General features: G+C 47.4%; 1 protein-coding gene across 1 annotated transcript in view; it reads left to right on the top strand.

The window, feature by feature from the left end:
- sv (paired box protein shaven) overlaps positions 1-17,335 on the top strand; it is a 122,534-nt gene that overhangs the window by 92,750 nt on the left and 12,449 nt on the right. The window contains exons 4-5 of the mRNA XM_089074062.1: positions 1,051-1,216; positions 4,538-4,735. Of these exons, the coding sequence (XP_088930188.1) occupies positions 1,051-1,216; positions 4,538-4,735 (364 nt within the window). The remainder of the gene's footprint in view (positions 1-1,050; positions 1,217-4,537; positions 4,736-17,335) is intronic.

Below are 17,335 nucleotides of genomic sequence, written 5' to 3'. Positions count from 1 at the left end.
TATGAGTAACGAGATTTTTTTCAAATTTATCTTATTCCTTCCTGACAGGAACAGTGTGTCGGAACAAGTGTCAAACAAAAGGAATATTTGGCCAAATTGCCATAAGAGCGCCAACTTAACTCATTGTCGTCGAGGGTTAATCGAAAACAACGACGATCATCGAATCATCGGTGCACTGGTACGGACAGGGGGACATATGTCGCGACGCAGGACCCTCCATTACGATATTGGCTCCAACTTATCGCATTAGGCGGCTTTAACGCGCGAAAATGAAGCCTGCAAACGCGGCGCCATAGAACAGACTCTGATGTTGGCAGTGGGGTGTAAACTAATAATAATGTGAATGCTCTCGCAACATTGACCCTGGAATATTTCTCGATGCTGAGAAAATGATTAGAAATATTAAAGTTTGCGTTTCTGTTCTCAACGCGCTTCATCTACCGTCGCGCCACCATGATTGTCGTTGAAATATTGTAAACTTATATATATATATATATATATATATATATATATATATGCGTGAAATATGAAAATATAGCACGTAATAAATCGTTACTTTTAAAATTACTAAAGCGTGAGAGACAAACTGCTCTCTCGATAGAAAGTCTCGACGGTGAACGGTACGACATTCTTCCACGGAATCTGTCAAGTGGAATAATTTTCCGTGGCGATAGACCGCTCGAGAGAGAAGATTTACATTGGCGTTCGCGATCCGTTCTGCCAGCTTCCCTTAACGATCGTGGATCTAGCGCGCGCGTGAAGCCAGATTCACACGCAAATCGCGTTTAATGCCACGATTTCACGGCGGATCGTTCATGGCTGATACGTTAACCTTTTGAATGGCGCTCGATATTAACGCGACGCTTTCCAAACTGAGATGCCGTAGACGATATTGATGTATGTGGTTTACGTGTTTTTGCCACGCGGTATATATCTTTAATACGGTAATACCTTTCTTCTAGTGTTAGCATTATAAATTGAGATTTACTGCCGGGCTTCGAAGAATTAAGCCTCAGTCGACTGATGCATTATCGATCTTCATTTTTCCAGGTCATGGCGGAGTCAACCAACTCGGCGGCGTCTTTGTGAACGGAAGGCCGCTACCGGATGTAGTCAGGCAGAGGATCGTCGAGCTCGCGCACAGCGGCGTCCGACCGTGCGACATTTCGAGGCAACTCAGGGTATCTCACGGCTGTGTATCCAAGATACTGTCGAGGTGAGTACCGTACTTTCCCCGTATCCGTTACAACCGCAGCCTCCCGCACCGAAATATCTCGGTCCGCGCAAGATGGACGAGATCACATTCGTCAAACTGTGCGTATCTTCAAGAAAAATCAAATCTCACGCGAGGATTAAAAGTTAAATCTCATCTTACAAATCCAATTTATTTATCTCGATAGTACTCTAAGTATTCTGCGAGTAATTAACTAAAATATATCAGAAATGTCTAATTGTCTCTGAAAATCGCATTTGCCAAGTTCGGAGAGCGGATAACGAGCAAACAACGTCGCCGAAGGGTAAGTGATTTATGAGAGAATCAAGCTCGTCTTGCCAAATGCCACGCCGCAATTTCCGCGCCGCGAAGTGGCCAAGGTCGTTCGAATCGCGGATAGAAAGAGAGGAGACGGGAAAGCAAAAAAATGGGAGAAGGAGAGACTACTTTTCCCGAAGCAATTTAATTAAAGACGCTGTTAGAACCGCGAAACGAATGAACTCGAGGGATGAACGGAGAGACGAACGGAGAGGCCGGAAGGAAGGAACCAGTCCCCATACTCTCGCGACGCGGGGTGCTCGACGATATGCGGTTTCCATGTTTTTTCCACCCTCCGAACCCCCGCTTCGCTATATAACGGGTGGCCTCGTGCCGCTTTGATGGTCCGAACGTCATTCGCGTCCCCCGGCCGAATATCATTGTCATATACGCGCTCTTTCACGAATCCCGCATAATAAAGACTGACTGGATTATTTACTGCCACGACTAAAGTTACCATTTCCTCTTCCTTTCTTTGGCGCGGATCCCTTTTCGAGCAAAATTTCAGTCGGAGAAACGAGATTTTGTCATTAACAATGCGAACGTCGCGTGATTTGTGTCGGTCGTCATTTGCGCGTCAAAATATGAAAAATATGATATCAAATTTCAATTGAACAATTGAAATTCTAGAGCATCGAAGGACCCAGGAATTATGTCACGAGCACCAAAGTAATAATACACTAACTTCGTTAATAACCCGACAGAAGCGCTGGGCTCTTCGAGTTCCAAGAGCGTGGCTAAATTTAAACATAGACAGTAGAGGACTCAACGTTCGTTTCATACGTTTAGATACATAGTTCTTCCGCGTGTCGCGTGCGGATGTGACTTTATGGCCGAAAAGTACGGCGAAAATATAGGACCTGTCGACGACACCGACGCGACATCGTTAACACCGATCTACGGAGTTTACGCAGTCACGCGTCGCTGATAGAGACGAGAACACCGCGCGTCGCGGTGCCCCGTTCGTCGAATCTAAGCGAAACCGGATACTGGAATTTTTTTGACTCTAGGCGAGGGTTCGTAAAATCGTCGACGAGGACGGCGCTGAAAAGCTCGGTGCCGGTGACCCCGACGAAATCGAGTCGTCCCCCGTTTGCCCGGAAAACCTTTTCTGACTATCGCGGCGGAGAAATACAAAGTGCTCTTCTTCTTTAGGGTTACGTTCGAAGGAAGAGCGGCGAGAGAGAGAGAGAGAGAGAGAGAGAGAGGGGGGAGAAAGAGAAGAAAAAAAGAGAAAGATCGTTGTCTTGTTGTCCTTTATGTTACGCTCGTGGGTCCGCCTCTGTATTCTGAACACGTCGCGGATTCTAGAAACTACGTAAAACGTTATGACTCGAATCCTACAAAACGTCCTTTACTACAGCGTAAACGTGGCGACACGTTTTCCTTTCGCATCGCGATGTTACGAATGTCTGATGAAGTTGCAAATCAATTAAGGATTAAGTAACTCCAATTTTTTTATAGTCTATCATTATGATTATAGGCGCGTACCTCGTAAACGCTTAACGTTAATGTGAAAATCAGCACGAGGTCTTGTGGCGTCATAACAATGGGCGTAAATAATGCCATTTTTTCACGGAAGTGGCATTTTCGATTTCGCGCAAGACTGTTTCGAATCCATTTAAACCTGAATTAATACAGCAAGGGTGAATGACACACCGACGATGGCAAAGCAATTTGAAAAATCGCACGATCTAATGGCCATTTCACGGTGGAGGCGGAACAAAGGGGACGAAATATTAACGGGTGAGCATTGCCATGTGGGTTTGAAATAGGGTTTTACACCAGATATGATCGCAATAATTTCGTGGGGGTGGCGAGACCCAGATCTATTTAAGTCTATCCGATTGTGCTTACAGCTAATGCTTTTGGTAAGTTCACGGCCAGTATTTTACTCCGACGATCATATAGTAGAGGAACAATCGATAAATCAGCACAAATAAAAGAACAATCGATAAATCAGCACAATCTGGCAATCATAAATTACTTATAAAAGTAAAATTTATCTGAGAAAATGATACCATTCTGTTCGCACTGTGACAACAGATATGTTACAATTTTATCTAGAATTTTTCATTTTGCTACAATAATAAAAATTCGTACAAAGGATCAAGGTGTCGCAGAAAACTATAATTCGACTCAACAATCCGAAACCTATTTTTCCCGTGACATGCAACGTAAAAAACCTGTTATAACGCTTTTATTCGCGCAAATATTTTTCACCGAAAAACGTGAAGGTCTAATACTGGAGCATGTACATGTTTCACGCACGCATACACACACACACACACACACACACACACACACACACACACAAAACACGCACACGCACACGCACACGTACACACATGAAACGCATGCACGTAAAATTGGCCAAATATCCAACGGGTATGAATCGACGCCGATGCCAACGCCGACGCCGACGCCGACGCCGGTGGCGGCGGCGGACCGACATCCATCAAGGCGGCCCACAAGCGAACCATTATTGCGGGCTATCCGACGTAATTGAATTTAAGCACGAGCGAAGATATTATTTAACTAATTAGGCACAAAGGGCGCGTTCACGGCGGGCCAATCGCGATTGCCCATCTCGCGCGCGTATATACGCACCCCGCCGGTGGGAGACCCGGCAGAGGAGGAACGAACGAGAGGGACGAGGAGAGGTTCAAAGAGCAGAGAGAGGGAGGCAACAGCGGGAGGCCAGAAGCCGTTTGTTTTAAAACAGCCGGTCGTTGACGCGCCGCTGGACGGCGATTCGTTATTCCGACGTTGGCCGCCCACCGCGGGAAAAACGTTCGTTTCTCTCTTTTTCCCCTCTCTCGACCACCTATGTTTCGCGATAGGGCGAAAGAGAAAGAGGCAAACTGTGAACTTTGAACGACCGATCTCTCGTCGGCATCGTCGTGCTTTCAAGTGCAGTTTAAGGCCAATCGAAAGGTTTCCTCTTTTTCGCGCGTCGTTATTATTTCGTAAGATTAAATTAATGTTTCGAATTTTATTTTGCAGGTATTACGAGACCGGTAGTTTTAAGGCCGGTGTCATAGGAGGTTCCAAGCCGAAGGTAGCAACGCCACCGGTCGTCGACGCGATCGCCAATTACAAGAGGGACAATCCGACGATGTTCGCGTGGGAAATCAGGGACAGATTGCTGGCCGAAGGTATTTGCTCGCAAGACAATGTGCCATCCGTCTCTTCCATCAATCGGTGAGTCAACGTGTGTCAATGTTTCGTACATATTTTCATAGTCCAACAGACAGTCCGCATTTTATACGAAGAAATGCCATTTCGTTTTCATTAATCGCCGATGGAAGACAAAAGAAAATTACGTCGTTCCCGGTGTACCGCTCGAAAAATCTCGACATATGCTTCGATCGATCGTTGATGAAAGGGGCACGATCGGCTATTCGCGCGCGTGAAAAGTGCACCCTCGCATATATACATCGAGATAAGTGCGCATCCGGCCCGTCACCCCCGATCCTATTGACCTTTCGCAGGTTCCTTCGGGACCAGGGCCGATTAATTCAAGTGTTTTTGCGTCGCCTGACGATGTGGCGGGCCAACGAAACACGAGTACCCTACGATGTAGAGCCGCTCTTACGAGAGCGAGGGGGAGTGAGTTCCCGCGGGACAGCATTACAGCGTATCAGCACCGCACAAACTGAACGACTCGGTCCCCTTTCGGCCAACTGAAAAGCTACAAGGGTACACAGCGGGAAAAGGAATGCGTGGGTAGGGTTCGAGGAAGGGGCAGAGAGAAGCGACCGAAAGAGACACCGGGGTACCATTGATCGGCTCGCATATGTCCCGAGATTTAATCAGTCGCTACTTAAGACCTTATCTCTCGCTCGGTTCGCAAGAGGGGCTTGGACTATCTCTCTCTCTCTCCCTCCCTCCCTCTCTCTCTCTCTCTCTCTCTCTCTCTCTCTCTCTCTCTTTCCGACTCCGTTTCTCTCGCATACGCAGCCGATAATGAAATGGAGCGTAATGCGAATCGAATTGCCAGCAAGTGAAATTCACTAACGCGATTTCTGCGGGCCGCAGTCACTAATGGAAACGCACGCAAATGAGTTAGCGCCCATGTAACGACGTAAGTGCTACGCGCGGCCGCTTATTTAAATTCCGCGTCGCGGTTGCGCGTGAGGGATCGGACCGGGCACAATTACACACGCTCGTGATATCACTCTCTTCCAGAAAATTTCCATCGCTGTAAAAAGAAGAATCCGTTCTCTCGATTCGCTCACGTAAAATGGATCTTTTCAATTAAGTTAATTTTTCTCCCTCCATCTTTTTCACGTGATTTTCTTTCGTATTTGATACGAGCTCGAGCTATATGCCATATAAGATAATTGTTACGCCACGAGAGAAAGTTTTAATAAACTTGCATAACAGTGGTTACCCAAATAGAAAGCAATTAACGTCTCTCCCCGTCACATTCTCTGGTGTTTCGTCAAGCTTACTTTGCGATCATAAGAGATACCTCGCACATATTTTCATTCCTCCACCACAGCCGTCGCGCGGTCACGGTAGCGTGAAACGTGGGCGTGTGTAGGTACAGGAATTACTTTCTGGCCGAGGTTTTCGATGTGTCTAGGATTGCAGTCGAGGGTGCGGCGGTGGCTTGTTGCTCGAGTGACTCCTCCACCTCCGGCTCCACCTCCGGCACACGCTCTCTCGCCTCCTCCTGACTTCTCGTTCTCCCTCTTGCTCTCTTTGGCCACGGTCTCCTTCTCGACGCCGCGACTCCTTTTCCTCCTTGTCCCTATCCCCCGACTCGAGGCCCAGATGGCGGGTATTGATCTGAATCCGGAGAGCAGATCGCCTGGAAAAACTTACCCCGCGGATACTTACCTACCTACCTACCTACCTACCTACCTACCTACCTACCTACCTACCTACCTACCTATCTCGCTCGCTCGCTATCTATATGCATCTGTCCAACGTACCATCACCCACTCACGTACACCAAACCCGCAACCTTCCGCCCTTCCATCCATTCGGTACAAGTAAATGCATTTCCGCTCGACGAGCAACGGATAGAAACGCGCTCGCGTTTCCTTTTAGAAAATGCCCACGCATTCAGTACGTATTCCCGCAGGCTAATTGTGTAACGACTGATAACGAGAGATATTTTAAATGCTTTTAAATTCCGCGAAAAGTATCGAGGCGGAATACAAACAAATATGAGATTCATCGAAACCGGCGCGACGGTGCGGTAGCGCGAAACAAGAAAGTAAGCTCGTCGAAAAACGGCGAGCCGGCGCGCAGAGATTTTACGACTTAATAAAAACAAGCTTAAACAAGCTTGTCAAATCGATGTTACGATTTTTAAACACCGGTAGACACTGGATTAGTAAAGCAAAAGGAAACTAGATAGAGAAGAATAAGAAATGAAAAAAGAGGACCATCAGATCGATCGAATCGTGCTTTCATCGACGATCCTTTGATACAGCTGGAAGTTAATTTAAAGAAAAGAGTATAAAGAGAGAGAAAGGTCTCGATATCAAATGGGATTTCGTTGCGAAGAAACAGGAACTGGGTGCATCAGCGACCGAGGCGCGGTAGTATACCGGGATTTCTCCCATTATGAGCGTGTCCCGGTTTTTCTAGCTTCGAGGTAGCTTTCGGAATGGAGAAATAATGATACAGCTAATATAATGTATTGTCTTGCTTTGCCGGAGCACTTCGAAATGAGACCGTCCGCAAACGCGGGACAGAAAGAGAAAGAGCGAGAGTAAAGGAGCGGCATGGGAGTCGTGCGAAGTAAAAAAAGAACGGAGAGAAGAGCGAAATAATGGAGTGGCTTTCGCGAAAAATAACAGTTATATATCCCGTGTATGAGACGGGATTGAGGAGAGCGGCGAAAAATAGGCGAAAAACGGAGAGAAGATTGGACGCTAACAGTTCCGAGCCTCTTCTTCATTCGCTAAAGACGCCGACGCAGCGACTTCTTCCTATTGTTCTCATTGCGCGCTCTTTATGAAACGCAGAATGCCCGTCGTGATTAAAAGAGAACGTTTCCCTTCGCGTGGTTCTTACGAAGATGGCTTTTCTTTTTCTAGTAAAAGGAGTTTTGTGTCGCCAATTTATTTAATACATCGACCAGGTTAAAAGAGTATTAATGGAGAGTCGAGTTTAACATAAGTGCGTAAATAATTAGTAAAAAAAGAATGAAATATGATGATCAAATAATATAAGATTCACATACAATGGAAAAAGCGAACGCAACTATTGCGGGAGCACGACGATCGAGAAAGATGTAGACGAAACCGGGAGTATCTAAAAAAAAGAATATAAAGAGAGAAGAATTGCCGAAGGAGCTACGGTGAATTTCGGGAGGAAATATTGATAGGCTCGGCTTCGGCTGCGGAGTCACGGTCGAGTAGGCGGTTCTCTACCGAAGTCTATCTTACACGTATACAAACCCGCAAAGACCTACCGACTCTCTCTCTCTCTCTCTCTCTCTCTCTCTCTCTCTCTCTCTCGCTTTCTTGGTGTCGATCCCTCTTTCCCTCCTCCTTAGTCGGAGGAGTCTCAGGAGCAGATCGATAAGGAGCGAGGTTCGCCCGAGAGCTTTACGCCGGGTTCACAGCCTCCTTCTTCTCGTTTCCTCGACGCAGCCCCCGACGTCACGCTCTCGCATGCCTCTCGCATTCGCCTGTAAAGCCGCAAGTTACGACAGAGTCGATATAAGGGCCAAGGGAAGAAGCTGCCGCTCCCTTGACTTCCTGTTGTCTCGGTCGAGAATTCTCCGCTCGCGGGTTACTCATAACATTGGACAATGCTTGAATGCTGAACGAGTTGAGCTTGAAGCTTCTTTACAGATCGCTAAGTGAAATTTAAGGAATATATCTTTCAAATGTTAATATTTTCCACAGTTATTAATCTTTTGCTAGTCTTATCTTTTAACATTCCATACGTAATATTGGCAAATTATTCAGATTAAAATTCTATTACGGTAAGACCTGGTTGAAACTAAAGAATGAACAAGATCCTCGCTCAGTCGATCACATTTTCGGTCATAGCTTTAATTCGACGTAATGACCAGCGCGACGACAACAGTTGGCAGAAAATCTGTCGCGTCAAATCTCGCCGGAATTGTATCAATCTGTCATCGCTCTTTCGCGCCGGTGCGTGGTAGCGTCGCTCCGTTTCTATCGCGCGACTCAATCTCCCGTCGAGGCGCAACCGGCTCCGCTTTGCTCTCTCTATTACTTCCATATCATTTCGCACCCCCGGAATCTCTCGAGGTGGTGGCAGAGGAGCGGCCCGGGCCATATGGCTGGCTGGGAGGACGCGGAAAGACACGGAGGGACGGCCGATCGCATGGCTGTTACTTTCATGCCACTTTCGGCTTTCCGGCCGACGTCACCGGTATATATCTCCCTGTTCATCTTTCGGTTATTAAATTACATTCCCATAAATAATGCTCTGCCTACCCACGACGAGCTTATTTACCATTCCACTGGCAGCATTACAAAAGGATTCTCCTCCTTCAAAAAAACTGTCAAATCGTCGCATTTGTCATCTCGTCTCGAACTTATCTATGGAAAAGATCGGCAATTTCGCATTCTTCGCGGATGACTAATTTCTGAAATAAACATTCTGTCACATTGACGTTTGATAACGTATTATTTTAATAAGATGAAAGCGCGACGAAATTGTAATTCAAAACCGCTGAAACATTTTGCTGAAACATTTAATACTGCCTCATTTTCCGACTATCTACTTGAAAAAAGATACAATAGAATACTTTTGAACATCGATCAAAACTATTTTGAGGATGAATTAAAAATCAGAAATTTCCCTCCTGGAGGAACGATAGGATGTCGGTGTTTAAGCGAATAGCGGCACACACATGGCTGCAGGGAGAACAATATGGTGCACCATAGTCGCGGACTTCGTTAAAGCAGCCATATTTGCGGTACGCGGAGCGAAAGGGAAGGAGGCCCTCCTACATTATCCGGCACAGCAGCACCCTCGGGGGTGGGCGGAGGATCCGAGGGATGGTGCCTCCACGTTGGAAACGCCGGCAGTGGCGGCGGCGCGTATCCATAACCGTCCTTTGTCTGGATAACGCAATTATTACCGCGTTTCATCATACCCTCCGGCCGAAATTAGCCCCAAATGAAGTTACAATTACGGCTTCTCCGTATCCCCCGCTAGCGAATGGAAGACTAGGAGAGACTTTGGGGCTGTGCCTCGACGAGAACGATGACAATGACGATGACAATGACAACGGCGACAACGACGACAATGATGGTAACGACAATGACGATAACGATGACAACAACGACGACGACGACGACGACGACGACGACGACGACGACGACGACGACGTTGACGACGATGGCAGTTACGACGACGACGATAACAACGATGATAACGACGACGGCGGCGGCAGCAGCGGCGCCGACTGTGGTGACGGCAACGCACGAAATTCAGGTTGCCGTGGAAACGTCAGAGGACAGACGGAACCGCAATGAAACCGGATGGTCGCCTACTCTGCCAACCCATAATGCTTCGTCCCTTTTGTTCCTGGTCGAGAGCTGGAATACCGAAGTTGCTCGAGAACACTGTACCGGCCGAAACTGCTCAACCGGACAGCAGCTTCGAGGCTTCGGGGACGTCTCGCCGATTGCGAGATTAAATTTATATAATAGCGCAAATTTCACGATTCGACTTTCGCGGCAGAAAAATACGATTGCCCATTTAACGCCCAATGACTCGGGAAAACGGACGTTTAATATCCACTCGGTCATCGGATTGACTGCTAAGTTAATGAACCGTCGAAACTCCGCTATTAATTGCTCATCATCGATGAGTAATAATCATAGGAGAGTTCAATCATATTATCCGTACCGTAATCGATCTAGTGAACGATCGTAAAGCGAAATCACAGTGTCATTTCCCACGACCTACGCCACGATCTCGCATCGACTTGCCCCACGTTGATTGATATCGTACGTAGAGATTGATAATTATTTATCCCACCCGACCTTATCTCACACGGATACGTCATTGAACCACCTAGGGTTAAATAGCACGAAAACGCGAGGAATAGCTTCGGATATGAATAACAATCCTGATCACCGCGCGCATAATAGCGGATATACCGACTATCCTCTTGACTTCCCATGACGATTCTCGAGGGGGAAATGAAGTGTCGGTGCAGGAACGATATATTATAAATCGCGTGTTACATTGTGCTTAGAGGACCGTCTCGGTGACTGTTGACTCGCCAGTATCATTGTTGGGAGCTTAGCTTTTGTCGTCGGGATATGCGGCATCGCAAACAAACACGCAAACACGCTGCGCTATTTTCCGTATGCGTATACGCGCGCATGCACGAATACACGCGGATTATTGTGTGTATGTCGGACGCTAGCACAGTCGCAGTTAATATAGTTGTGTACACGAAACCGGCAGCTGCCGTTTGACAATGCACCCTGCGCTTCCCCGAGATATAATATACTCATCCCGAATGCGCGAGCAACGGGGGGACACTTCATCAAAATGACTGAGACGCGCCGACCGAAGAGTGGCACGAAATGGCGCGCTACGGTATGTCGTTCTAATCCATGACCTGACGCTTTAAACCTGAATCGTCGAATAAACTACATATGTCAGAATAATAACAAAATAAAACAAAACAGAGGAAGAGAGAGAGAGATATATTGCAAGTTTATCCTTCCAAGGATTGCAAAATACCGTTTCATACGATTTCCAAAAATATCTGTATCCCCTTCGTACATCCTCCGCAGGAGCGTTAATTCATAGAAACATAGAAATAATTTAAAATAAATTAAAAAAGATTTTTTACAAAAATACACTGAATTTTGAAGATACGATTTCGCATAGCATGAGCGAGTAGAAGCGCGAACTCCGGACGTCGCGGGAGTTGCTTTTGTTTAAGAATCACACCTTGCTGTATCGTGTGGAAGCGCCAGGTAGCTCCCGCTCAGGGTACATTACAGCCTCCCCCCCCTCTCTCTCTCTGTTTTCCCCTTACGTTCTCTCTTTCTCCCAGGAGTGAGGGAGAGGTGACGGAATATCAGGATACACCTTTTCCAGCCATTGTACGGCTCTGAAGGGCGTACAATGGCCGTGGAGCGAACCCCGTATTGTGTCTACAGCTCGGCGGAACAGTTCTGCGATTCTGGCTGCTGCTTCTGACTTGGTCTCATTCCCTCTCGCTGCTCTTCGGGTGCTCGCCACCCTCCCCCGATCCTTCTCTCGACTTCGAATTAACGAGAGAGGAGTTCCGTTCTGGTGCTAGTCGTGGGCCATGGACGGAGCATCTGCCCCGGGACCTCTAAATCCTCGAAAGCCCCTTGAAATCTCCCGTAATCCGCCGCGGCATATAATGGACCATAATAACTTTAAACCTCCGCGTTAACACCGCGCGAACGCTCCCGATGCTCCCTAATACGTATTTAACCACAGTGCACGCAAGAATCTTATTCGAATCTGTCATCAACCGCAACGGGACGAATTGATATCGATCGGATTTATTACACGGACATTCGAGATACGCGAAAGATGGCCGTGACGTAAATTGGACTTTATGAAAAAATAAAACGATGGAAATTTTGACTTCTAAATTCGCATTTTCCACCTCGGCGCGGAACTGCCGCGGTAAACGACGTGTAAAAACAGATACGTTGGTGAGATGTAATAATGTCCGTTCGTAAAAGTAGCATCCTTCCAGAGAAGGATTTAACTGCTATTCGGACGAATTTAATGTGAATGTATTTGTTTATAAAATTTGAATTAAAATTATATAAAAAAGAGACTAGTATAATATATTTTATATTAAATATATATAAACAAAAATTTCCGTTCGTTATGAAATTCATAAAATAAATGTCAGCTTTGTACCGTATGTAGGCAACACAATTGATAAAATGCAAAGATTTAATTAATTTTAATAATAAATAAAGTGTGCCTTCTTTCTCGCTCTCTCCTCATCGTCGGGCTAATAAAGCATTATTTCTTTTCTTCGCGGTCTACAAGATCTACTGACACTTTGAGCGATCAATAACAGCCGACGCCTAACGAGCACCACGATAATTGACAATTACAGATCGTTTGCGCTCGCATCACAATCCGGAAATCCCCTCCGCGGCATCCACTAGCGCGTGTATGTATCCTAACGAGCGATCTGAGCTCATTGACAACCATCGATCGCCCCCCCCCCCCCCTTCTCGCCCACGCCACGATCAAGATCTACGCCCGTGGGCGATCAAGAGTACTTCCCCTTAGTCCTTGGATCATTGATCTTTAGTAACATCGGTAGAAAGCTATTCCTATTGCAACGTTAACTAGCTGAGTAACGTTTTCGAAAGGATTAAACTACGGCGACCGCGCAGAGACGGCCGCCGGTGCGCGAGATCCGAAGAAATTAATCTCGATCCGCGAGAGGAGAATTTAAATCCGCCCAGTCACCAACCCCCGACGGAGGGAAACGACGTCGGAGGTTGGAGAACGCGTCGCCACGCGATGGTGGTAGTGGCAGGCGGCGGCGGGAGAAGCTAGGCGGCCCCAGCGCCCCGGCGAAATGCGAGTATATAAAGTTGGCGTAGAGGTAATTTGAGTATAAAGTTTTATTCGCAATAATTTAGCCGCGCGGCCGCGGGCGCGGGACCGGGGATCGGGGGGGGGGGGGGGCAGGATTGGGTAAGTAGGGAGAAGGGTGCTCTCTCTCTACCCTAGGAAACGTGCGGGAGTGCGGGTCATATATTTGATGGGATACTTGGCATAAAGTCGCGCATAAAAGTAATGCCGACATTAAAGTTTGTGGTTCCAGAGCTGTGGCACGAACCCGAACCCATCTTCTGCTTTCTCGGAACGTCGCTCGTGGTAGCTGCCTACGATTTTCCTGGCCGTGACGGGATCGCGGGGGGGGGGGGGAGGGAGGGGGGGGGGCGGTGAGGCGCAAACTCGTATCATCGAAGCCGGCCTGTGTAATACTCGTCGTACGCGTTCGGACGCGTCCATTATATTCCTGCGGTTACTATCGGTTTGTATATAGAAATAAATTCCGACCAATAAAGAGCCATTCAGCGTCGTTGTCGACGACGCATTGGAGACGTAAAGTCGCTAGACGCGCTCGAATGACCTCCATGATTTATGATTGCGATTACTCTCTCTATTACCTCGTTATTCGAAAGATACATGCGCATCTTTTAAAATTATCGCTCGCGCCATTGTAAAAACATTGTAGGATAAAAAAGACGGAAAGACGTGGCTTTCTTTTCTCTGACGTTTCAACGTTTCGGCTTCTAAGACGCCTGATAAATGATTCGTTTCGTTCTTCTTGTTCTTAAATTTCTAAGTACACGCAATCCCGAGACTTAAGCGGCATGCGACTGCGACACATCCACATACTTAAAGCGAACGGCAAGGAAGCTTAACTTTGGAGTGGGAGATGGCACTTGAGGGTAGGTAGCGGAGCAGTTTAGTTCAGGAGTGGCCGTTGGGGAACGATCTGACGGCGCCAGGGGAGGCATAGCTTCTTCCCACGTGGCACCCCCGACACGCTCTACCCTCATAATTCTACCGAGCCCTCCTCCGAGAAGGCGCCACCTCCGGTTTCTCTTTAGGCCATCGTAACCATGAGAGCGAAAGAGAACGCGTCGTTTCGCGTACACGTTCGCGGAGGATCCCCTTCCGCATGCCCGTCGTGTCAAGAATCGAGGGACTTTCTTCTCCCCACTCTCGAACACGAACGAAAGCCATCGCATGATTTTCCGGCAACAGACTCGCAATCCTCAACGGCGAACTCGCAAATCCGCGCCGAATTGCGAGTGGGCCGTCTAACTTTACGAGATACAACTATTGAACGCGACTTGAATCACGATTCAAACAGCAGAAATTATTGCGATTACAAAAATATTTGATTGTTAAGAAACACACACGTTTCAACGATCGATACGTAACGTGCCTGTAAAAAGCCGATAATTTGTATCGTTGTACACACGCACGACAAATGGCATTTTCTTTCTCGGTAACGTCAGCGACACTTGTTTGTAATTTATCAGCTTTAAGCAAACTTAATTATATAGATGGAAGAAGTAAAGCAAGTCGTGAAATCTGTGTTGGAAATCGTCGAGTTCGCATCGTCTCGCGCCGCAGATCGCAACGAGAGTCGCTACGGGGAAAAGTACAGAAGAAAGGGCGCACTCAATGATTAGATGAAGTACCGGAAAGGTAGGGGGGGAAAGAGAAGAAAAGAGGGAAAGAGACAAAGAGAAGGGAAAGAGAAGAACAAGAGCGGAGAATCGAGCATGAAGGGAGAAACATTGTAGCGTCAGGAAAATGTTGGGGTTACGTCGTACGAACTTCGTTCTCATCCACTCGCTTCTCTATTTTCCCGGCAACCTCTGCCCATAAAAGACTCTCTCGTCCTCTCCCTCTCTCTCTCTCTCTTTCTCTTTCTCTCCCTTAGACCGCCCTTAGTAGTGCTCCATGTTTTCCTGCAATCGATACGGTCTCTACTTTTTCAAAAATGATAGTTTCTTGAAGGATCAATGTTCCGCATTATGAACAAAATCTCCCCGATCACTTTCATCTCGGAAGAATCTTTGAACATTGCTTTTCCCCGACTCGGCGGTCTACCTATCGGTGTTTCGAGCGATAACATCACGCGAAAATGATAACGCAATATCGCGATCTACTTGCGCAAAACCGCGCAACCGCGCGATTAGTCTTTGGCGAATTGCCTCATCTTTTGCCATGGTGGCATAGAAAATTACCAGCCGGTGATTGCTGATATTTAGCAATGCATCGATAACGAGCGCGCTCGCAAAGGATTACGTTAATTAGAGCGCTGAGGGGCCCGGGCGCGCAATGAATTTTAACGCGAAAGCCCTCGCTCGTTCGGCCCGCGTTCGCCGAACGAAGCGCGCACCGTGTCGCAACGGTTCGCACCATCTGTACTGCGATATTATCTGCACCTGTTATATAGCAAAAGGACTCTCCTCGGCGCTCTCCTCGGGCGCCGTTGCATTTATTAGATCGCCGATTACGTTCATTATGCCGCGCGAGTGGAGACGTTACGTACTGTTTCACGGAAGCCACGCGTCTGATTTTCATCTTTCACGAAATGCCTCTCGCGTTTCACTGCGGAAAAAAATAATGACGCATCGTTGATTATACAGCGAACAAACACGGCAACGTTTTTATCAGGCTGTGGAATGAATGCCATTACGTCCTTCGGTTAACGGTTATTTTTCTTATACCTCTAAATATTCTCTGCTATCTTGTTTACATTTAATAGGCATTTTCAAAATTTTAGAAGACGGTCAATAATTAACGCATATAATAAATATATGTATATGGACGATAGGTAATATCAAATTAATTTGCTTCTTAATTAGCGAAAAATACAACAGCGATTAGTTCTCGCGTGCAGGTGTGAAATTTCCATGTGTAGGGAGCGACGCGCGATAACTCGTCGGTTTAGGTATCCCGACCACCCTAGAGTCTAACCTTGATAAGGATCGCTGCTAATTGTTGCGAATTGGTGAAGGTGGCGAACGAACGGAGGGAGGTTGGGCAACAGGTGTCATCTGATTGATCGCCGTTGCTCGCACCCCCACGATTACCTAGCCCACAAATACATCCACGGCAGAAACGAAGGACTTAATGTCAATCCATTACGTACTGGCCCATCCCAACGAGGAAATCGTTGACCTGACACGCTCCAAAGTGCATTACGAAGTGAAAAAGAATGATCGTCGGAAAAGGATAGGATATCCGCTACCGTTCCTATGGCCGAGTATACGCGTGGCCTACGTTACTTCGTGCTATCCCTACAAAAATTATTTCACGCGAAAATTTACATTTTCAATAATACAATCTTTTTAGCGGAAGGAAACGAGCTTAGAGAGCCGGTTGTATTTAAAGTTGAAAGAAATTCAAAGGGGTGCGAGTCCATGAAACATTTAAACGCCATTACTGACAATTTATCCGGAGTGGAATGCCGTATACAATGGCGTATTTCCACGTACTCATCCGTCGCGTAAAAATCCCCGAGTTACGAGCCTCTTGGAAAATAGATACTCGGTCGATTCGTCACCGAGCCGAGCGCGTTCCGCCGAGGACATTGCCGGCTCGCGCGTCCTATGAGCGGTGAAAAGGCGGTTGTTATCCGCGGAGAGCGGTTAAATCATCCAAGGCCGAAAGGGCGTACCGGGCGCGGCCGGTCGTTGGCGCCGTAAAACGCGAGATGTTTCGCGAGTCGCATCACGCGGCGCGAGATTAACAGCGCGCTGCCGCGTGAATATTCGCCGGGATAATTGATACCGACGTCGGGAGAGCGGCTGACCATTGAAACCGCACGCGCAATATATCACGGATAATAAGTAACCGGTGCATACGCCCGGACTCGACACAGGGGTGAGGAAAGGGGGGAGTCGAGATGGCCATTTCGTTCACAGTATCCGCCACGGCGACTCTCTCTCTCTCTCTCTCTCTCTCTCTCTCTCTCTCTCTCTCTCTCGATGCGATTATGATACGATGCGGCCAAGTTTCGCAAAGTCACGTCGCTGGCCGCTATCCGAAGATAGCGCGGGGCTGACAGCCCCGACATCGGGCAACAATAATGAAACGACTCGCATCTCTTTGCGCGCTTGTGTGCGCGCGTGTAAGGCTACGACAAGCACACACACCTGTAACGAGCGTAGGTGTACGCTCGCGGTAGGTAGGTCTAGGTTATATATCGGAGTCGAGGAGAATGATCGTACGCGAAGTGACCCGCGTAATCGTAATTAATCATCGTGTAACCCGTGACTCGCTCGGGTA

This window comes from Pogonomyrmex barbatus, unplaced genomic scaffold (assembly GCF_055798465.1).
Source record: "Pogonomyrmex barbatus isolate J1 unplaced genomic scaffold, ASM5579846v1 scaffold1, whole genome shotgun sequence".
Classification (NCBI taxonomy): Eukaryota; Metazoa; Arthropoda; class Insecta; order Hymenoptera; family Formicidae; genus Pogonomyrmex; species Pogonomyrmex barbatus.
Note: the sequence above shows the minus strand (reverse complement) of the source record. Positions and strands in the feature narration are given on the sequence as shown.